General features: G+C 43.6%; 2 protein-coding genes across 6 annotated transcripts in view; one reads left to right on the plus strand and one right to left on the minus strand.

The window, feature by feature from the left end:
- Positions 1-18,010, minus strand: part of UBAP1 (ubiquitin associated protein 1) — a 36,777-nt gene extending 18,767 nt beyond the window's left edge. For 2 of the 3 annotated variants that reach the window (XM_054184944.1, XM_054184942.1), the window contains exon 1: positions 17,803-17,936. The gene's annotated coding sequence lies outside the window, so the exon portion shown is untranslated. Of the gene's footprint in view, positions 1-17,802; positions 17,937-17,966 lie in introns of those variants that run through there. The other variant, XM_054184943.1, reaches the window with a different exon arrangement.
- Positions 18,011-19,603: 1,593 nt separating this feature from the next.
- DCAF12 (DDB1 and CUL4 associated factor 12) overlaps positions 19,604-24,117 on the plus strand; it is a 35,259-nt gene continuing 30,745 nt past the window's right edge. For all 3 annotated transcript variants that reach the window (XR_008463705.1, XM_054184906.1, XM_054184905.1), the window contains exons 1-2: positions 19,604-19,872; positions 20,665-20,919. Coding sequence is in view for 2 of the 3 variants with exons in the window: in XM_054184906.1 (XP_054040881.1) it covers positions 19,792-19,872; positions 20,665-20,919 (336 nt within the window). In the remaining variant the exon portion in view is untranslated. The remainder of the gene's footprint in view (positions 19,873-20,664; positions 20,920-24,117) is intronic.

Raw genomic sequence — 24,117 nt, forward strand, 5'->3', positions numbered from 1 at the left:
AGAGGAGATCGGACTGCAGACTACAGTACATGAAATAGGCTGCACCCTTCAGACCTGGATCACAGTGTCAGACAAGCTGCTATGTGCCTAGTTCCTCTGCATGACGGTAGCAATTAAGATGTCAACTTGATTTGTTGTTATTGAAAAAGCCAAGCTACACGTGAAATCATAAAGTCTTCACATACCTCATCAGTCCTCTGTATGTCACCAGAGACTGTGAGGCACCGCCTGCAACCATGTACTGTGGCTGCCCACCATCCACTACTATTACAGCAGAGATGAACTAGGGACAAGGTCTCTGCACACTTCCATTAATTTCTCCAAGTTTGTCTTTCTTCTAGTTACTACTTCAGACTGAAAAGCAAGCACTCCTTTTCTAAAGGATTTAAAACTTCTGATAAGAGGAAGTAACCTCCTCACTTTGGCAACTCAACTGACAAGGAAGCTTTTCCAACACAGCACCACCTATCTACAGGCCATACAGTTTATGCTGTCTACCTCATTTACCACAAGCAGCTTGCTCCAGACTGTACCTACATAAAGGACATTGAAAAGAAAATTCAAAGATTAGAATAATGATTTATAATCACCTGTGCAGCAGGCCGTTGGAAGCACATACTAAGTTTGGACAGAGTAAGTTTAACATCTCACACACTGACTTTAAGTAACTGAACACTAAGTTACCATGATACTATCAATTTGCTCCAGGCACATTAGGAGCAATGCATACGAATGACGCCAAACCAAAGACGCAGGTGTCTAGCATCCAGGGAGTTTCGCAGTAGTATATCAATCTGGAGCTGCATAAAACCTGGATGTGTCCTCTGCAACAAAATACCCCACATAAGCAGTAAGTATCTTGCTTTTGTCGGCAGTCCTGTAGTAAAATCCTAGTGCAGACCAGGCACCTGCATTAACTTCAAGGTGCAGGGGGAAAAATGATTCCTCTGCCATATGTAACACCTTATTTTAACTACAGAACTAACTAAGGCACATCAAAAACAAGCTAATCATGAAAAGGACCATTTCCAGAGAGACAGTCACACTTTAGATTCAGGTAGCATTTGAGTTTATACCACAGTAGCTCCTCTGATGCACTGTGAGTGTGCACTTATTAAGACACTATGGCTGCAGAAGGCACTGTCAGCAAACAGAATTGCTAAGCACTGCACACAGTAACACTGGAACAGGCTGCCAGCCACATTCCACCACCTCCTTTCCAAAGAGGGTTTAATTAAAATAGTGTCTTGTGACTAATCAGATTTGATAGGCTATTCAGAGACCACTGTGACAAGCATCTTTCTGTCACTTTGTCCTGCTGGCTGGAAAAAAAAAAAATTGCAGCCAGTTATAAGGTTACTGATGTTGCTACTATGCTTCTGGGCATTATCTGAACTGTATTTGCCTAGTCAAACCCGTTATGCTCTGCAGTAAAGGTTTGCTTACCTTTGTTACTGCTCGTTTAGAAATTTAAAGGACTTGCTCCTAAAGCATCACTCCAAACCACCTAACACATGACTGCAGCCCTATCACTGTTACCTTTGATCTCCAGACTCCAGAACAGGATGGTGAAGGGCACCTGTGGGAACAGCACACGTGGACACAGACTATGGTCCGCTGCTTTACTGTACATTCTATATTGGCAACGAACATACTCTATACTGCATGTAAACCTATTCAAGACCTTTCCTGGGCCCGGGAAGCAAGTTAGTTGCATAGCGCTACAAGGTTTTCTTACAGCCACCTAAAAGCTGTCTTCTATCACAGAATCACAGAATTTTCATGGTAGGAAAGGACCCTTAAGATCGAGTCCAACCAAACAACCTACAGTCTCTGCCACTAGAGCATGCCCTGAAGCGCCACATCTAGACGTTTCTTAAATACCTCTAGGGATGGTGACTCAACCACCTCCCTGGGCAGGCTGTTCCAGTGCCTGACCACTCTACATTCTATAAATGTAGCCCTCTTAGCCCCATTCCCTCATCCTTGGTTCTGCCTAACCCTTTGAAGAGAAGATCAGGGCTACAAGTGCCTAACAGTTATAAGCAATTTTAACTACTGAAGCTACTCTTCCCTCCCCATCTGTATGTTCATTTTTCACTTAGTAACACTGAGGCAATACGGCAACATTCTTAAAACCATCCAGAGGAACCGGGTACAGCAGAGCCCAGGATGAAGGCAGAGGACCTCAGACTGATGACAGAGGGGATGGGAGGACTGGGAAACAACCACAAAAACAACAAAACAAAAAAAACACAAAGATGCAGAAACGGAGAAGTGACAAGACAAAACTGATGGCAGAAACAACTGTCACAAAGACAGATAGATGACTAGCTGGAAAGGCTTGAAGGGACAGCATAGAGATGACCAAGACAGTCCACGTGGCACATCATCACTTAAACCTGAATGACTACTTAGCTGTGCTGACAGACGATAAGGAGAACGCCGAGAAGCGTGACTTGGTGCAGTCAAGCAATACCAAAGGGACAGTCTCATCAACAGATGAGAAAAAAAAAAAAAAACTTACTAGTATTGTCACACTTACAAGAGTGACTCCTGGGGAGCTGCTGGGAACTTGGGGTGTTTTCTAATTATTATTTCCATGTTCCTTCTACTGGTGTTTTCCCTCAAGTTTGTATTTACATTCCTTTTCTTCTGAAAGAGCTCTGACTGGTCAAGTTGGAAGCATCCTACCACTAATGGTACCTGGAACAGCTTTCTCAGTGATAACTCAAGCCAATTTAACTATTTGTTAAGAAGAAATGGTCTCTTGCTGCTATATCTCTCATTTTGGGGTGCAAGTATTTCTAGATTCCAGACCACATGAATTCTCTGATGTAACTCCCACCTAAGATTCAGATAAATGAGAAATGTACTTCTTACGGGCCTGAGGAAACCAAAATGCCTCAAGTTACCAACCATAATCATATCAGCACATCCATGATTCTCAGAGAAAAGAGATCTGATCTTGCAGCTTCCATTTTGCCTGCTAATACACCTTCTGTAGTCAAACGTTACTGAGGAGGCATCTGTTCACTCTGAAAACTACCAAAACACAAAAAACCTTCAAAAGAAAAGATCATTTTTTTCTCCCTATATTAAATTTATGAACTACTACTGATTTTACACTGAGGAACAGTGAAAAGCAGTTTGATTCAAGTGATTGATTTCTAATGCGGCACAGGTATTCCAGTGCCGCATTAGACAGCGGTTTAAGTTTTCGTTTAAGTACAGATTTAGACAGTGGTTTAAGTTTTTGCTATTAACTACTCATTTCAGTGCAAGCGACAGGCTATAACCAACAGCAGGAATCCGTATACAGCCTCATACAACAAAAACAGAAGTAGACAGTGCCTGTTGCTAAGATAAAACAAAAGTTAAGATTCTCATATCAAAGCTTCCCACCTATGTAAGTGTTCAATCATTGCTACGCAATTGAGATCTTACACAGACTGACAGTAAAAAGCTGATCACAGAAGTTTACTACAGTACAAAACAGATTCCACTTTCATTTACTGCAGTCTCCAAATAGATGACATCACCCCAAAATCTGCAGAAAATGCTTCTGCTTTGTACCTCTAACAGTACTGCGAAGAATGAGCACAGTCAGCTGCATGGAGGTACTCCCCTTTCATAAAGCACAATCATGTTGAGCCACTGATAACAGCTCTTTGGATAAAGTAATTGTAAAACTAGATTTGACATGTTGCAACTATACGCCCTGCAGGACGGAAAAAAAAAAAAAGAAAAAAAAAAGGCGTCACTTTCACTAGTCTTAACAGAAAAAAAAAGTAAGTATATCTACAGTAATTCCTTTTAAGTGCTAGTGCAATCCAGGAGATAAGGTATACTAAGGTTCTTGGTCTACTTTAAGTTCAATAAGAACAAACCAAACACTCCTTGAAGCAAATATGGGTGTGCAGTTTCCATTCAATTTTCAATGGCCACTGGTTAAAACAAATCTAATGACATGTCTTCATCTCATGGGATGTAGCCAGTCTGTATTCAATCAAACGCAGAGTAGGGATTACACTGACAATGGGAGGTGGAGGGAGGAAGCAATGAGATATCTCTGCTGCATACATACCCCATGGATCAACAATCCAAGCAACTGCTATGAGATCTAAATTTTGAAGGACAGCCTATAACAAACTAATTCTTTTTGTTATTTCCAGTGCAATGATTGAGAGGCAGAGGGACAGGAACCAATAAAACGGCACTTTAAAACACATTTCCAGAATATATTAGTGGGAAGGACAGAGAGAAAACAGCCCCTGAAGAGTATGTCTGTGTGCAGATCACGTTATTGGATTACGACACAATGCTCTTCAGCGATGGCAGCAGCATCCATTACAGGGCTTTACATGCAGATGTTGGATAGCATCTTCCTAGCAGCAACAAAAAATAGGAAAAATTGATTCTTCAAATTGTGCTGTTGCTTAATGTGACGTAGTTGGCAATCAGACCTTCTGCTTCAGTACACATCAATCAACGGGAAGTTAAAAGCAGAAGACAGCTCTTCCACACGCTCTCAGAGAAGCGTGGCATGCCTTCCTCTGTTGTTCTGTATGGATTCACTGCATTAATATTAGACACCTATAGTTACACAGCTATCCTCATGTCATGTCCCAATTTGTTCATTAAAGACACCGCACTTGTTAAAAGCACACACTATTTGACCTGGTTAAGGATTTAAGGCTCTTAAATGATAACAGACAGCTCTATTTCTCCTTTAAGATCTTGACTGTATTTGGGACATAATGTAATTTGGCATGCATTTCACCCAGAAATAAGGGAAAACCCTACACTGGCTGAGGAAGTGCAGAACACTAATGCACCAGTTTTTTCAACCACTGAATCACTTAGTAGCTATAGAAGTTTCCAATGAAGTTGAAGCTTACACACCACATAAGCCTCTAGAATGAGAAGTTTCACAGGCAAAAGCATAAGAAAAATGAAAATTACTTACGGACAGGCCTGTGGTGAGGCAGATCAGGGCTTTTCTTTTGGCCCGAGACTGACACGCCAAACAAGTATAGAAGATGCACCTACCCTAAATTCACATTTAACTCTTGCATCCAGTGGGCGACCTTTTTAAAATGGACTTTTTCCAAAAAAAGGAGTTCTATCACAAAAGAAAAATATCTGCAATTAACATGTAAGGATGGCCTGACTTCCGAACTCAGCAAACAAGGGGATAGCCTAGGTCCTGTCAACACCTTGAGCAGATGTGGATTTCAGAGTGTAGCTCCTACTAGTGACTGTTACCTAAGTTATTTAAAGATCACCTAAACAGAAAAGCAGAGGAAAAAAAATAATCATAGAATATCAGGTTGGAAGGGACATCAAGGATCATCTGTTCCAACCTTTTTGGCAAAAGTACAGTCTAGATAAGATGGCCCAGCACCCTGTCCAGACGAATCTTAGAAGTGCCCAATGTTGGGGAATCCACCACTTCACTGCGGAGATTATTCCAATGGCTGATTGTTCTCATTGTGAAAAATTTTGCTCATGTCCAAGCGGAATGTCCTCAGGAGTAACTTGTATCCAATACCCCTTGTCTTTTCCCTGTAAAAAGGGAGTCTCCACCTTCTTCGAAGCCACCCTTTAAATACTGGAACACAGTGATGAAGTGTCCCCTAGGCCTTCTTTTCTCAAGGCTGAACAAACCCAATTCTCTCAGCCTTTCCTCACATGGCAGGATTCCCAGTCCTTTGATCATCTTTATAGCTCTTCTCTGGATCCTCTCCAGCCTGTCCACATCTTCTTTGTATAGCACGGACCAAAACTGAACACAGTATTCCAGGTGTGGCCTGACCAGCGTGGGATAATGCCTTCTTTATCTCTGCTGGTGATCCCTTGTTGTGCAACCCAGCATCCTGTTGGCTTTCTTTGCTGCAGCAACAGCACACTGTTCACCCATAGTGAGCTTATTGCCCCCAGGTCCCTTTCCACAGAGCTGCTCCCCAGAGGGGTAGATCCCAGCCTGCACTGCACTCGTGGATTGTGTTTTCCCAGATGCAAGACCTTACACTTGTCCTTGTTGAACTTCATCAGGTTCTTGTTAGTCCACTCTTCCAGCCTATCCAGGTTTTCCTGCAGAGTGGCTCTCCCTTCCCAAAATACATGGGTTTACATCTTTTTTTGCTTCTTGAGATCAGCTTCACTAATCTAGAAGCTACCTTATCACCAAGAAAAGGGTGGTAAACTAGAAATAGAAGGACCATCTTCCTCCTCCTTGAGGTAGATTAGAAGCAAGGCAGACATTTGCATGATAAACCATAGCAGAGAATATAAATACACTGTTCAACTCCTACATTCTAGGAAAAAAAGCAAGAAAAGATGACCCAGCACTCTTACCACCCATGCGGGCTACAGTAATCTCACAATGCAGTAATGAAACAAGTTCCAAACTTGATGAGCAGAGCAACTGCTTGTAACTACTATTTCCCTATATCTAAAGTTTGGGTAGCAAGTACCTACCACTCCTGAGAGCTCAAAATAGTGAGATGGAAAGAATCTAGTAACTATTAAAATATTTAGCTACTTCAGCTTAATTAGCACAAGACTTCATACTACTACAAACAAGTCAAATCTTTAACACTAATCTTACCACTAGCCAGAGCTAGGTATGCACATTAACTTTTCTAGTTACTCCTAGCATTTCAGAAGTTAATATTTCAATACAACCCTTCTCAAATGAGAGAGATTGCTAGCAAGCGAAAGCTGCGAGCTTCAACAACAAAATAGGCTACTTATTCTGTTCTTTTGGTAAAGATGTATGAAAAAACAGTGGAATATCCTGCACATAAAATGTATGTCTGGAACCCTGAGCAGCACAAGCAATTAAAATGCTGCTCTATTTGTTGCAGTGATACTTCAACATGTAACAAGCTGACTGAAGTACTTGAATATTATTAATACTTTAGGCTTGTCCCAGTTATGAATGAGGAGAGATAGACAAACATTCCCAAAATGTTTCCAACACAACAGAGTAAAACAGCTTTTGCCATTAATCAGAACATCCCCTTTTTAATGAAAAAATAACAGAGTCTGTGCAGTATCAAGCTTTTTTCTTCTTAAGTTATTTGATCAAGAGATGCGTACAAGTGGCTGATCTTATATTATCTAGAAACAAGTTCAACTCTGTTGACCATATCAGGATTTACTCCCAATACTGACACAAGAACTCAAATTATTTTTTTGCAGAAAGCAATTTGTATTCTTTTGATAAATACTAATTAGCCAGAATTCAGTGCATTTAAACACACTACAGCAATTAAATGACTCAAAAAAATCCATTCCAAAGAAAGCTATACAACTCTCACCTTTTCCCTGTTAAAGCTCAGAAGATGAATGGTACTATTTCTTGATAGTTATGGGTTTGGTTAGAAATTTGGCAAAATACAAATGAATGCTTATGGATTTACTTTAACAAAGCAGACAAAAACAATCTAGCAAGAAATCAAGTTAGAGAGAAATTTTAAAATGGAAAAATAAAATCTGCCAGCAGGTCAGACATCACTTGCCATTTCACATATTTGAACTCAGCCAAAAATAAGTGTCTACTGCACTGTATGTGAAGAATGGGACTAGAGTTAGACTACTATAGATTGATTCATCAATTTTTCCTCTTACACTAGGGTCACATGCGCTACCCACTCTCATCACACATTTAATATTTTCCCAGCAAAACTCAGTATGGTACTGACAGAAAATACAGGCTGTTAAATTAACTATTCCACCTACAAACAACTCTGCCTGCCCTGCAGCAAACAGGCTAAAACCTTGAACTCGGCATGGAAGTCGCTGCTTCAAATCCTGATTGCACCCACAGTCCAAGCAGTTTAAACACACATAAGGCCACCAACGGCCTTCTCCCACTCCCTACAGAGTACCTCCCATAATGTGGTTAAAACTGCTGTACTTTTCCAGCTGACATCCACGTTTTCCACCAACATAATTTTTCTCAACTAAAAGAGACACATTTTGAGAATGCAAGTTCCCTGCAAATTCACTTAATTTAGAATCATGGAATGGTCTGGATTGGACGGGACCTTCAAAGATCATCTAGTCCAAGACCTCTGCCACAGGCTGGACATCTTTCACTATATCAGGTGATATAGTGAAAGCCCCGTTCAACCTAGCTTTGAACACTTCCAATGATGAGCCATCCACAACTTCTCTGGGCAACCTGTCTCACCACCCTCATCACAAAAAGATTTCTTCCTTACATCCAATCTAAATTTACCCTCCTTCAGTTTCATCTTTCAGTGTTGCCCATTTTCCAGGAAAAAAACCCTGTTCACCATAGGTTACTCTTTCACCAAATATACACTTTAAGACATATAAAAGCAAGAGTTCTAAAAACTTCCTACTACTGAAGCACCTAAGAGCTGATCCTAGCATACCTGCAAAAGTGTGCTCCCCAAAACACTTTTCTGCGAAGTGACAACATAAAACTGAAACCATCTCAAGCCTTCATGATTTTCAAAACATACCTCATAAGCTTGGTTTGCCTTTGGGTTGACAGTGCTAATGTGAGAAATATGAATTCCATCTTAGGTGCCACAGATGTGACATTCTTCACAGACTTACTTGACTGCTTTTGGTTCTTAGGCATTTTCTTCCACCCATCAACATATCACTGGTACAGTTTCAGCTTTTGATGCTGTTCATTTTGTCCTTAATTTGTGTGTCACTCCTACTAAGCCAGTATGTTATGTCTTCATGCAACCCTTCCTATCAAGGCTGAGGCAAGAAAATAAGCATACACTGAAATACACATCTGAAGAGATCACAGGCTTTACTGCACTGAAGGACAAAACTTAGTGACAAGGGAAAAACAACAAAACACTCATCACTGTTCAAGGTGATGAGTTTTCAATTCAGCCACTTTCCACCCAGTCCAAACAGGACTGAATGACTCCATTAAAAAGATATCCTAGATGGGAAATACTATCAGTAGTCAACAATGAATTCAGTTCCACTACCAGAAGTCATATTTTAAATGAGCAAGTTCCACTCATTTTAATTAAACATGGAACTGATGGATAACGGACCATAAAGAGCAAGCAGGAAATGGTTTTAAAGTGCATACTTACACCTTAATTATTTCTTGAAAAGGCTTGTTAACTTTAGAGAAGACGAGAGCTAGTAGCAAAGACTAAGTTAATCTCTTTAAAAACACACAGAAACAGAAGCATCATTACAGGCTATCCAAAAAAAAAACCCAAAAAAAAAACCTCTGATGTGAAAACAGCAGCAGACACCTGAGCAGACCCAGCAAAGTGGTGGTACCCACACCGAATGCACTTCTGGAACTGAACTCATTGTGAACATTGGACGTTAAGTTGTCCTGAGAAAGCTTGTCTAGTGTAGAAAAGTAGAAATCCATCTTTGCACAGTCAAACTGAGGTTGCCCTCAGCTATAGTGGATATATTACAAAAACAGAATACAGAAAGTAGAGGAGTTGCTTGCCGTGTTGTATATAAGAAAACTCGGTGGCCTACACCACCTGAAGGCAGCACACTCTAGTCCTGAGCAGAAACATCTTCCTTGCCATCTCTTGATTTTGGAGTCCTCATACAGCAAAGGCCACTCTTTATGACTGCTTAAATGGAAACGTGGCTCAGACTATAATCCAATAATGGACCAAAAAGTTTGCGAATGGAAGCCAGAAGCAAAGGGAAAAAACAGAGAGAGTCAGCACACCGGTTAAACAAGTTTCCTTCTATGTGCGCAACTGCCACAGAGGAGGTTACTATCACTGAAGATACACAAACAGGCAGACAATCCTCACCCTTTGAGCAGGAAAGCAGAACAACTATCCAGTCCACAAGACATGACTTTCAAGGATGCTCCAGTCGCTACGCTCACCTTTGCATACTGCTTCAGAAAGCCTTTCCATATCAGAGGTGTCGTCTCTCCCCCCTGCTCTGCAGTGGTCACCAGCTACATTCAGACAACAGGCTCAGTAGATCCCTGAGATTACCACACAACCCCTACACCCACCTACCTAAATTCCAGTTGTTTCCATATAACATGGGTTTCAAGATTTACATTTCCTCACTTAGAAAAACCTGAAAAGGTCTGCTTTCTCTCCATGTAAGACAAGAATTCAATTTGCCCTCCCAGCACTGCAATCCTACACTTGTAGTTAATGTTTGGAGCACATGAGTTTAAGGACTACTGTAGGCTGGAGCTTGCACTTCACTACAAATACAAAATGATCTTTCTATCACAAATGTACAGAGCAAAATCCAGAAACTCCAAAGGTACTGGAGTGACAGACACATGCACAATTACAAGCCTCACAATGATAACAGTGTATGAAGACTGAACTTGAGTTTCATGCTTGAGTGGAATGGAAAAGAAACCATAGACACAGAAAGACCCTGCTTTCAGATGAAATCTAGAAGGCTACAGGATATTCATGTAGCCAGGAACTGAGCACCTTTACACACACACTTTTCATTCACTACCTTTGCCCTGAGAGGAAAGTAGTTTTGCCAAAATTCCCTTATACCCTCAGCACCACATAATTCTTGCATGAGACTTCAAAACAACCGTCAAGGTACTTAACCAGCAGTAAAACTATCCCTCTTTTGCAGGTGTGGGCACATGCACAAAGGCACAAGGTACAAAGCTGAAGCAGTTTGCCCCCAGCCATCCAGCTCAGACAGCAAGAAAGCCAAAACATAACTTATATTTCCTGAATATCAAATCCACAGCTACTCCAAGAATCTCACTGCATTCTCCCAAGTCTGGACCACTACTTTGTCCCCTCATTTTTCCCTATCAAACCACTCATATGCAGCTTTTCATCTTACTGTAAAAGGCTTAAGGATGTTCTTCTAGATTGATAATATAAAATCGAATTTAGTCCAAACTTTATTTCTAAATCACTACTTTAAATGAATTTAAGTCTGCAGTTTTGTTATACACTGTATCTCCAGTCTTGCTCAGTGGTATAAACTTTTTTCCTGCATGTTAGAAATTTATTCAGCAGCTACAGTAATGAATGCAACCCCTGAAACACTTAAAGCAATGAATAACTAAACAGAAACAGCTCATTTTACGTGCAAAAGCAGCCTTCAGAGACACATTAGCTTCATTTCCTCAGGACATTTTGACAGATCTGACTCAGCTTCAGCAATTTAGCCTTACTTCTACTTTATGATGAGATGAGAGTAGATTGCTGGATGAGATTGTCCCATGACCACCCAACAGTCATACCAAAAGGAAAAGCTGGGGCTTTTCCTCTCCAAACATCTAACACACTGGCAACAATATAGGACTGCTAACAGTATAGAGATCTATCTCAGTGGACCATCATTGCTGTGACAAAGCAACAAGATTTATTTTTTTTTAAAGAATGAAAATGGAAAGACTATGGTTTGACCTTTCCTCAACTGAGATATCACATTTTCTCCTGTAACCGGAGAATCAGTCCCAGCCTGCCTCTTTTAGAACCCATGTCTGATTCAATCCGGCTTACTTTTGCAAATAAATCCAGTGTTGCCTAATGACAGAACAGAAACATCACATTTACATTCCTGCAGTAACATCAAGTTACAGGAGAAATACGCCTTAAAAGGTGGCTTGTAGTAAAATGGATACAAAACTTCTCTCTTTCCCTTCAAATTGGGAGAGAAAATCTCTACATTACTTGGTAGAATCAGTTTATCCAGAGTACAGCAAGATCCCTGCACTAAATACTGGTGTATTTCAAGCATTTATCTCCTCAGGAGAGGGGAGAGAAGGCAGGTAGGTAGAAGACAAAACTCATTCTTCAGTCCAATACCATAACACATACAGAACATCCAAAGAGACGGGCAGACCTTCAGAACTGTATACTACTTACATATGCAATATGGAAGCTCAGGTATGAAAAGAATACTACCATGTCACACAAACAGATGTGACAGCCATTCTGTCAAATAAATGTGTATTTCTAGAGTCCAGCCCCAGCTCCAAAAGCAGCATAGACCACCTAGCCACTTATGCCACGTTCAACTTCTTCACCTCTGTCCACCTTCATTTATCCTGCAACTCATAATACACTTGTGGATTCTTTAAGCTGTGCTTATTAGGGTTTTTCCAGTTGAAGACCTTCATGTAGAAGACATTACAGAACATAACAGTATTACATTTATGTCTACACTTGAATTTGCTAGCTTTCCCTTTGCACAGAAATTAAGAAAAATTCAATAGTGTTAGCTAAAAGTAACAAGCTTTTTCCCATCCTTACTTGCATTTTCTTTGCAAAGAAGTTACATTACTACACATAGGCATTCAGTGATCTAGCAACACATGATGAGCTTTTTACCAGCTATGAAAAGATATCCAGGTAAGTCAACAGAAATCACGTATCAAACTCCCTTCTACAAACAAGAAGGAATCCTGTAACTGCAGATATTTTGAAAACTGCCCTCTGCTAAGCCACTAACCAGAACCTAGGAATTGTTCTTCCACTGACAGTTCACTGGCTTAAAGGAATTGCATTTTGCACTCCTTATTAGCTGTGGGAGTCCTGAAAAACATCTCTCCCTCCACCTTGGAAAGTCTAAGAGTTCTTCAGATTAAAATGGTAACACATATAGTTGTCTGATTCAAACTCGATAAAGAATCTTCTTACCCAAAGGTTTTCTTTAAACTGTTCCTCAGAACAGTATATAGAAAACAATACCTCCAATAGTTACAAGCTTAGTTGTCAAAGCAATTGCTGGTGCAGAGCCCCGCTAGCCAATGATCGCTGATAGAATTACAGCTTGATTAATAACAAACTTATGTTTATAAGGAACTCACAAATCTCAGAGGCATGTAATATAGAAATCTGCCCCACAAAAGCTTTATGGTTCATTAACCCTCTTGAGTGCAAAGTTATCTCATAGTACCATAATTTTTCTATCCATTTTTCTTTCCAAAACTCCCACTAACACCTGATTTAAGGTATACATTCACTTACTCACTCCCCCTCTTCCCAATGAAGAGCCTAAAGGTACTTTCTGAAAAGCACAATAAACTCCCTTTTTTTTATGCTGTTACAAACACAGCAAGCAAAATGAAACTCAGTATTTCAGCTTTTTTCTACCAAGAAGTCAAATAGACTGGCAACAAACTGCTTGTGGTGACCTAATACTTAATTAAAAGATTAAGAACACATTATTTTCTCAGACTGTATGCAGCATACAGCTTTTCTATCCTTTTTCGCCACACACAATTTTATTCCAGATGATTAGTGGTGATTTTATTCATATAAACTCCTTTCCCTACTACACGTATTTCTATTTGAAATTATTATACATCACTGTGCAAGGACACCACATGATGGTATTAGTCACTAGGGTGGAACCCGGTGTGGCTTTGCTGTATCAGAAAAGGAAATATATAAGCTTTAACAATTCTTTTGCACATTATTTATATACTAGGAATCTAGTTTTATTTTAGAGTTCAGGATTGATGAGGCAAATCAAGGTGAACACATAAGCACATCTCTATGTCCAGATTAAGCACAGTGTTAACGCTTGACATAGCACAACTGGTAACATGCACACTCTTAGAAATCCAAACTTAGGGAATAAATCTCACCAGTCATTTCAGGAATGGCTTCGTATGCTGCTAGCCTACAGATATCAAATAGTGCAAACACAAACTTACGCATTAGGAAAGGGCTCAAATCAAATCTTTCACATAATCTAGTTATCATGAATGCTGATCTCCAGCAACACAGACCAGACTAACTAGGAGCTCACAACTCTTTATTACTAGTTTCCATGATACTAGCTACCAATAGCTTAGCAGCTTTAGTATATTCATACCACCTTCTAGCTGAAGAACTGACTGCTTCTTGGATAGGACTCATGTTCTTCTGATTTCCCCACTTGAAACATTACTCTGGTGTAAGCGTTTCTGGCACAAAATGCAGCTGAGAAAATAAAACCTCAGAATTTCCATTTGAACTCAGTCAGTTAGTTAGAAACTGTAATGCTACTAATGCTGCAACATGGTATTTTGAACCAATCTGCTTTCCCTTCTAGAAAAGAAGATTCAAACCTAAGTCAGAGCAATGATACTCTCTTTCCCCTTTGATACACCTCTGTGTTTCAAGTACACTGCAAGCTTAAAGGATTCTAAAAAGACCTTGTAACCTTTCAAAGGGGGGAGGGACGACATAAAAAAACCACGTAACCAAGTCTGGACATACAAGCAGTTCTTTCAAAATTTCCCAACCACAGGAAAGACAGTATTTCTTAACGTTTAAGAAAATGCATTCCCCATGTAAGCAAGGATTTTGAATAAATCTGATCATTTAAGAGGGGGAAAAACCCCACTGCTTAGCTTCTCTTAGGAGAGCTCAATACAAAACTACACTGACTGCAAAAGGTGATTAGGGACACAGAACATGAGCTTATTCAAACCAAGTCAGAGGGTCAAAGCATTAAGCAATGCACTTGCACACCACAGAGGATTACCCACCTAAGTAGTTAACACAGAAAAACTGTGAGCTCAGGCTTGTATCGACCAACTGCAATCCCAATGATCAATTGTAGAGTGGTAAACGCTGTAAGATCAATAGCATTGCCTTCCTAGTTATCAGAGCAGGCAGATACAACACTGGGAAGAGAAACTAACCTTTGAAACACCCTAAAAGACATACTTTTTCAAACAAGAAAGCTATTTATAAGTCGTAAACAACCCTTCTTTGCTTTTTCCTCAAGCAATAGTTTTCAAAAACATCTTCCAGAGCTTTTCAATTACAGCTCCACTAGACCTTCTTTACATCAACATTGATCTGAATTGCACTGATCAATTTTAAATAGACAGTAATGCCTTCACATAGAGATCTTTGTAAAATGACAGCTGAAGCTCGGAAATTTATGACTGAAAAGACTGGGAGCAATTATGTTAGAAACAAAATGCCAGAAAAGGCTGGATAGAAGTTCTTTCTAATAAGTAAAACTAAATTTCTCAGATCAATTTATCGAAATATTCAACCAAGCACCAACTGTAAAATACCGAAACAGGCTCGTGTCAAAAAACTTACGATACAGAGACTGGACTTTGACAATAATATTGAACATCCTGAATTATCAATCCCTAAAGTTGTGGAAGCAACAGGAAACCATAAGCTTAAAAAAGGAGAAGGATGAGTAAGGTGATGCCTTCTGTGGCATTACAGCACTTTTGCCATCAGCACCAGCCAAAACAGCTGTGGCAGCCAGTGTGATGGATTGGTCCAGAAACCTAACTCCTATTCTGTTAGTCAGAGATTTTTGTCTCTAGGATAGCAAGTACCGGACACTGCAAAACACCATGTAAACAATGGAGATGAGATCTTCCATGTGTTTTTGGTGATTTTTCACCATATTTTTTCTATCCACCAACATGAACTATACAGTAAGCCTCCCAGCTGATCAGTATATTGTATATACTGATTAATACACTCTTGAAATATTCTAAAAATTGAAGTTCAATCCGTTAAAGAGAAACTAAGATTTATTAATTCATTTATCTTATACGTGAGGCTTCCTTGGTTTTCCCTTTGAAGCTTCAGGTACCTTTGTTTCAGTTTACACTTATGCAGAGTGTCTGATCTTAGTAGAAGCAACTCCTTTCCTCACTCCTTTGTTCCACAGTGCACTCACAGAGAAAGAAAAAGAAGTATCAAACTTGCAGGCCTGATACAGCCGGTGAGACAAGAAAAGTGCAATGACTTTCAGTTTTGTTTTTGAGATTAAAACCACAAGCTCGCAAAAGCTAAGTTTAAAGACTACATGTTTTCTCTCCCGCTATCCTCAGAATTAAGGCTTTGCCCAGAAGGTTTAAGTCACCCAATAGCAACAGTGATCTAAAGCATCACTGCCACTTTTGAATCACAGCTCTGCGGGTACAGAAAACGGAAGCCATTAAGTAGCAGTACTATTGTAGTACTGTAACCTAACCCCATCCTGCACGTGGCCTCGAATAAATCGTTCCAACTCTGCTACATTTCTACCACACGTACCGTCTCAGCCCCGTTGCCTTCCCCATGGCTAGTACAGCGCCACACATAGCTCTGTCCTGTATGGAGTAAAGGAGAGGAGGCGGACAAGAGAGTTTGCTCCCTCTCCCCTGAAAAATGCTGTTGCAGAGCCGTGATGCCAGGTATGCAGGGTCAGCCCTAAGAAGCCAGCACTTGCAGGAGTGCCTGCATAGGGGCAGAAAGTCCCATGCTCCGAGGATAAGTGAAGGAAGACAAGGAAGACATCTGGCTAATTGCAGTACCGCCTCTTCCTCTTTTTTCTTAACACTCTGGATCACAGTTGGAGTAAGATTCCCTTTGCCAAGCTCCCACAAAAGCCTCTTAACTCCATAACAGGCTGTGAGATCCGCTATGCCTTCTATCAGTTACGCAGCCACTGAAGTTATATCATCAAGTCATAACTCATATTGTTCCTTAATTTGGCAATACTCACTTGTTATTTAGGTATATCCACCCCAAAGTGCTTAAATTTGATATGAATACATTTTTACTGAGTCCAGGACGGCAGCTGCACAGCCAAGTACCAGAGTCCATCTGCTTATCTCTATTCTAATGAGACAGCACCAACGTCATAAGATTTCTGTAAGACTACTTTTTTTTTTACTCGTTTGGAATTTTTAAATGATGCGGGGAATAAAAACACTTGATAAGGCGATTACTCATTTCCATCTATTTTAATTTCTTTTACTAAATAACAAAGCAATCCTAACTTTCCCTTTAAAATGACAGATTTTGACCTATCAAAACTCAAGTAGACAGTTCTCAAATTATATTAAACAGCTTCACAAAAGTCTTAAGTGTTTTACTTCCAGTCAGCACTGAGCTGAACAGAACATGAGGTATTATCAGGAAGTCAGAAACTACAAAACTGAAGCATTTTTACACCAGTGTATGCATCCGTGGTATACCTGCATCTCAAACGCAGAGAAAGATATAATCCTCTTCCCTGTTCAAAAGCAGAAATGCCAAATGGAAAAGATCCAGAAATAGATACTAAGCACAAACAGAGATGTGGAGAGCTACGACCCATGAAGTAAACTAGACTTTGGCTCTCCAGCGCACAAGAAGGCGCAACCAAAGACTGAATACAGTAAAAATCTAAAATCACAAGCGGCATTAGGGAAGACAAGTACTATGGTTTTCACGACACAAGAGCCAGAAATTAGCAAATTACCTGACGGCAGGCTTGACAAAAAAACCCACACACGCACCCTCCTGAACAAAATCAGTCGTTTCAGTTCTTCACAGAAGACTTAGTTACCGTGGGGAGGAACTTACTTCCAAACATCACGGGCACTAACCGTTTGCTCAGATTTCAACGGCAATCGGCTCTTAGACGGCAAATTAAGGGTTGTTAAGCAGAAAGGTATTCCCTTGACTCAGGCAGTCCCCGAAACTGCCGGAAAGCAGAGCAGGGAGTGTCACCCGACCTCCCTCTGCTCCCCGGGCCCAGCCCCGGACAGAGGGGCGGCTTTCCGTCCCTCAGAGCTCACCCTGCAGCTTCACACCGCCATTAAGCGGGACCTTCATCCCACAAAACGTGTCGAGCCCCCCCCCGGGAAGCCAGCGGCCCCCCAGCACTTGACATCTGCTGAATCACCACGGGGGCGCGAGAAGTCCCTCGCCCCGGACGAGGAGAAGCGGCGGCGAAGTTTGGAGCCGACGGCGGGGCGGGCCCGCGGAGCGGCCGGCTGCGCGCCCCCTTCCCCGCCCAGGCCCCGCTACGAGGTGGGACCAGCGCCCCCACCCCGACCCCTCCCGGCCCGCTCGTTACCTGCGCGGCGCCCGGCGGCCCCCGGCTCCGGCTGTCCCCGCGGCTGCTGCCCACCGCCCTACCCTAGGAAACCCGTGCCACCGTGCCACCCCCAGCCCCACCGCCGGGCGACGCCATCTTGTCTGCCTGTCCCCCCCCCCCCCACCTCCTCCGCCTCTCACTACCTCGGCGACGCGCTGGCGTCACGCCGCCGGGTCACCTGCTCCAGGCCGGACCAATCGGAAGGGGCTCGCGGTGACGTCACCCCGGCGAGGAAGGGGCGGGGCCAAGGGGAGCCCCGCCTCTTTCCGCGAGGGAGGGGTCGGGGCCGGCGGGCGGGGCCTGGCCCTGTCCCTGTCCGTGTCCCCGTCCCTGACCTGCACTGGCCCCGGGTCCCCGGACCCGGCCTCGGCCCCAGCCACAGCCCAGGCCCCAGCCCTGTCCCGAGCCCTATCCCTGGCCCTGTCCCCGGCCCAGTCGCCGGGCTTATCTCAGTCCCTGGCCTTTGCCCTGGCCCAGCCCCCATCCCAGTCCCTGTCCCCGGCCCAGTCCCTGGCCCAGTCCCTGGCCCTGGCCCAGTCTCCAACCCCAGCCCAGTACCTGGCCCCGGCCCTGTCCTAGTCCCCATCCTAGTCCCTGTCCCCATCCCAGTCCCAGTTCCAGTCCCTGTCCCAGTCCCAATCCAGGTGCCTGTCCCTGACCCAGTCCCCATCCCAGTCCTCATCCCTGTCCCAGTTACAGTCCCTATCCCAGTCCCAGTCCTGGTCCCTGTCCCTATCCCAGTCCCAGTCTGTGTCCCTGTCCTAGTCCTGTCCTAGTCCTGTCCCAGTCCCCATCCCTATCTCAGTCCCAGTCCCTGTCCCAGTCCCCATCCCTATCCCAGTCCCTGTCCCTGTTCCAGTCCCTGTCACTATCCCAGTCCCAGTCCCTATCCCCGTCTCAGTCCTCGTCCCCATCCCAGTCCTCGTCCCGGTCCTTGTCCCTATCCCCATCCCAGTCCTAGTCCTGTCCCAGACCCTGTCCCTACCCCAGTCCCCATACCTATCCCAGTCTCTGTCCTAGTACCTTTTGCCATCCCTGTCCCGATCCCTTTCCCCGTCTACCATGCTGGGGTCTCCTCCAGCACCTCCTGCCCCTCTCCCCGCTGGGCACAGTGACACCCCGGGCACATGGGAAGGCGTCAAGCCGGACCCAGAGGGGACATTTCCCCAGCTAGGCCTCAGCCCCTTCCCACGGCCACCCCCACAGCCTCCATCCGCCCCAGGTGGGGACAATGCCCTCCGGACACATGGGTTTTCATCCTTTTGAGAGGGCCTGGGCCCAAAATGGAGGGGGTTCGTCCAAAACGTGTGTGGCATTTGTGTGCACATGAGGGAGGATGTGGATGGGGGAACGGTGTCAGTCGCAGCTGGAAATGGCCAAACTAGAGTTATCCCGTGGGGGTTTTGCATTTCTGGATGGTAAAAAGTGAGGAACTTTTAGAGGGTTTGGGGTTTTTTTTCTCTGAGTTTGGCCTTTCACAGAGACCTTGTCTTTGGGGTTTGTTAGGTGAAAACACCCCCAAAAAAGCCCCAAAACCCGGCATAAAATAAATGCCTTCTTTACCAGGACAGCAACACGCTTTCTAACGTCACGTTGCCGTCTACGACAACAAGAGCACGGCAACGCGCGCGTGCGCCGCGCGGACAGTCCGCCCCGCCGCCAGGGGGCGCCCCTCGCCCACCGCAACGAGCCTGCTGCCTCCGGTTGCTAGGAAACGGGGCGGAGGGGGGAGACGCCGTAAAGGTGCGACGCGACTGTCGTGAAAAAAAAAGAGAAGAGAAGGGGGAAAAAAAAAAAATGTCGTGAAGCGCGGTCGGCGGGGCCTGCGGCGGAGAGAGTGACCGGGCCCGGCTCCCCGCTCTTATATGCCCCGTCCCCCGGCGGCTTCCTCCCCCTCCTGCTCCATGTGGGGCCCGGGCCGGGCTCTCGGCCTCTCCTCCTCCTCCTTTTCCTCCTCTTCCTTCTACTATGGCCCGGAAAACAGTTAGCAGGAAGCGGAAAGCGGCGGCCGCCGCCGCCGCGGGGCCCGGGGGGCTCCAGGGGGAGCAGGTAGGCCGGGGGGGGAGCGGGGGGGCGGGTGTGTGGTGGGGGGAAGGTGGGGAAAGCCCTTGTTCCCGGTTGGGGAGGAGGTGCCGGTGCCCGGGGGAAGGGGTGACCCTGACCGGGGTTGCCGTGTCCCGGTGCCCGGTTGGGGCGGGGGGTCCCGGTGCCTGGGGAAGGTGTCATGGAGGAAGAGGGGGGAACGGGGGGGGGGGGGGAGGGGAGGGGAGTAGTCCCGGCCCCGGTGGGAGGGATGTTTGGGTGCGATACAGTACTCCTCTCCTGCCCCGCCTGGCGCTGCCCCCGTTGGGTTCGGGCGTTCGGCCGGTAACCGCCGGGTCCCCGCCGCCCCCGGGCTGAGCCATGCTGCCGGGCCGTCCCAGGCCGGGGCGGAGTAGACCGATAGACAGCACGGTCGGTACCAGGAGGGGTGGCCCTGTCGTCCCCCCCTCAGCCCCGCCGAGCTCAGGGCGGGGGGCTGCCGGGGTTGCCCTCCCCAGTTCTCAGCGCTGCTCGGCTTCTTCCCGTTTATATAAGGGTCGGGTGCCTCAACGGTGCCCATGCGGCGTGGAGTGGTTTCAATACCATCGCAATATTGGAAGTTACTTCTTTAGCAGATATTTCTGTTTAATTTTATGTTCCTGAAGGCTGTGTCAGCATTTCCAAGTTAATCTTCGTATATGGTATTCCATGGGTAGTTTGTAAGACTGTGTTTTGCTGGGATTATCTTTGAATATAAAAGGGTGAATATAGAAGCTTTTTCTTGTTGCTGTATCTAACTTCTGTGTTTATTTTTCACAGTATGGGTGGGATCACTTGGCTCACAAAAGGAAAAGACTCCCCCCGGTGAAAAGGTCTCTGGTGTACTACCTGAAAGGTAGAGAGGTCAGGATGCAGAATGAGTCCAGCTATCACCGCTTGTTGCATGGATATGCAGCCCAGCAGCTTCCCAGCCTCCTAAAGGAGAGAGAATTTCACCTCGGAACCCTTAATAAAGTGTTTGCCTCCCAGTGGCTGAACCACCGACAAGTGGTGTGTGGGACAAAGTGCAACACTGTAAGTGTCACCTTTCCGTTCCCCTTCCCTCTGTGAATTATTCCACTGCCAAATGATGCTTACTGTAGTCGAAGTATGTAGACTGCCAAGGAAAATATTAGGAAGTAATTAAGAACAGAGTCAAAATCACACGCGGTTAGTTTTGAATGAAGGTAATGCTTAACGATGACCCATTCTCATCTGAAAATACATCGCTGTGTAGATGGCTGTAAACCTGAATACCAGGCCTGTACCTGGATGCAGCATCTGTCTTGTTTGCACGAGGGTGCTTTACATGTGTTTGGGTGGTGGAGAACAGCAATGGGGCAAATGGGACGCTAATAAACAGTGCTAGCTTTGCTAAATGGTAGCTGACATGTCTGGCAGAAGTTGCTAGTAAGACTCTTTTCGTTGTGCTCAGTCTTACACGGTTTGGTTTTATGCATGGCTCTGTGCTGATGATTTTCAAAAGTTGCAATGAAACTAAAAACTGTGGTTAAACTGCAAGTATTTATCCAAGTAGCTAGAAATGTTCCAAGCTTCAAAAATGAATTTCAGATTTTTGGGATTATCTTTTGCTTGTTCACTTTGTGATTTTTCACTCTAAATCTGTTCTTGGTGTTCGGGTAACTTCTCTTGTTCATGTACTTTTATATGCTTCAGCAAAAATTGAAACTTCTTCAGACCCTTAAAGTGATGCTTTGGATTTGAAATATTATAGGGGAATATTAAAATAATGTCCTATGGGATTTCTAAATGTAGGAGAACATGCTTCTTAGATAATATTCTCTCTAATGGAGTTAGTAGTCCAACTTCATACATGACATTGCAACCTCAGCCAATGAAGTTCTGATTGAGTTAGCGCAAAATCCCAAATTTGTTCTTTGCAAGTTGGCTAGTGTCACAGAAATGAATCGAGTGTTGTAAGGAATGAGTAGATCAAGCATTTCTTAAACCTCAAAGTATATCAGTTGGTGTGATTGTTTCTTCACGTCAAGATTTTTTTGCATTGAAACTGTGCTCAGTGATCTCACCTACAAGGAACAGTGGTATCTTTTTCATTTCAGATGTTCTGTTATTATTCTTAGTTACAGAGTGGGAAACTTGCATGCAGTAGTTCTTAAGAAGCAAGGCCTAGCTATATAAACAAAACGATCTTTTAGCAGGAATAAGCCTGAAATAGAATCTCTCAGCCTTCTTTCTCCACATGTGTTAATCGTCTCGGCCGGTCAGCAGCCAGCACTGTTCGTGGAACAGCTTACGGGAGTCCAACTCCTGCTGAAAGACAAGCTCTCAAAAGTCATGCTTACTCTAGCAAGATGACTGCATGTTTTACAGAGCTGCAACAGTTTTGCTGTGTTCTGTAACTAATATAGTCCCAGTGCTACTGCAGTGAAGATAAATGGGCAAGTGTGTTGTTAACACAACCTTGCAGAAAGTTGTTTGGGACCAAAGAATTGCAGAACTGTAGAGGGATTCAACCATATTGTTTTTCCCACTGCATATGCTGCAATGAAGTGGATGCTTCCACAGCTAGCCTTAATGTCCCAGATGGACCTTGTCTTTTATTAAGCAAAGTACCACGATTACAAAAGAAGTCACTTTAGCATTGTGAAAGATTATATATGAATTATGAATACTGTAGTAGCTTTAGCTTGGTTGCTTTGTGTTCTCATTTCAACAAGTAGAGTGTTAAACTCTACGCTCTAATTACGAGGTTTTCTTTCTCATGTCCTGAGTAAGCAACCTAATAAAGAAGAATCCCTTTGCCGATTCTCATATGCTGAAGTTGTGGCATTTAAGTTGGGAGTAAATCTAAAATAACTTGGTTGACTTGAATGGTGTTTGCTGCATTGGAGTTGCACATAATTAAAGTTAATGCCACAGAAAAATATAAACCATAGCAGTTATTTTAATCAAAGCTTGAATGTGGCACTGAGAACTTCTAGCATTTAATTTATAAATTGCCCTTGGCTATGCTGTGTCAGAAGGATTCACTATTTTTAATAACAAAACAAAAATACGCTCCTGTCACAGAGGAGGTAGATTTGGGTTTAATCACTGGACAGTGCTAGTCACTATAAGCACTGAAGAGAACATGGAGCTCCCTGTCAATTGCTCATTTTTAATGAGGACTACAATATGTTTAGTTATTTGGGGTAACTTTTTATCCTTAAAAATATCCCTGGGTATGATTGTGCGTATGAAATAACTTTATTGTTCTCCAGTGGATCCTGGTGTTCACAGTTGGCTAGCTGTAAATCAAATACTTGGGTTTCCTAAAGGTGTGTGCTTTTTCAGATACCTTTAGAATTATGGAACCTATACAAGCATTCAAGTGTCTAAAAACTCAAACACAATCACCTGGGCTATTCTGTGGCAGGCTTCATGTTTGCAAGAATCTCCTAGATCTTGTATGCTCTGGCCTTCTTAATGTTTTTCAAATTCAAATGAATGAGCAGGCAAACCTCTGAGAGGTGCAGACATTTAGGGTGTGTCACCACGGTATCTAAGTTACCAAAGGCTGATACTGTGAAGTCCCAGAAGAAGATACTGTCTGTAATCGGCGTCTTCTGTTCGGGCTTCTTAGAGAAACTTTGGGATTTATGTAGGAGACAAGCTTAGGTTTATAATATGGTGTGATTTTTGTGCTGTTTGCCTAGCTTTGCTTAGCATGAGTGGCTACGTTTGCTGAAGCCTTTACGTTGCAATACAGTTAATTTTGTTTTTAGTAAAAAATTAAGTACAGCGCTGTGTTTAGTCTTTTGGTATAACAAAAATATTGATAACATACTCATGTTTTAGTTGTGTTTTCCCTAAGTCTGTGACTTTTCAGTTCTCTGTGTTCTGCCAGCCAGCACAGTCCTACAAGAAGTGTAAACCAGAAGATAAGGAGGCGTCAACCCTCAGCAGAGACTGCAAGTCAATCAGATAAGAGCAGTCAATGGCTGCCTGCCTGGACACAGAAGAAAAAATCCAATAAGGTGTTAAAAGACCCCAGACCAAAAGTCATCATCGGGCTAAAAGACTTGTGAACAGTATGGGAGGGGCCAGTGTGTAGGTCACAAGGGTTGCACAGGGATTTCTTTGTTCGGTGTCCCTCTCTGGAGGCACCCAGCCTGGGCGGACCCTGGTGCTGTACCTTTCAGTTAAATTACATATTTTTACTAAATCTGACACCTGAGACTCTGCTGCAGGAAACTTAGGGTTCAGCCTGAA

The sequence above is a fragment of the Rissa tridactyla genome, chromosome Z (assembly GCF_028500815.1).
Source record: "Rissa tridactyla isolate bRisTri1 chromosome Z, bRisTri1.patW.cur.20221130, whole genome shotgun sequence".
Taxonomy (NCBI): domain Eukaryota; kingdom Metazoa; phylum Chordata; class Aves; order Charadriiformes; family Laridae; genus Rissa; species Rissa tridactyla.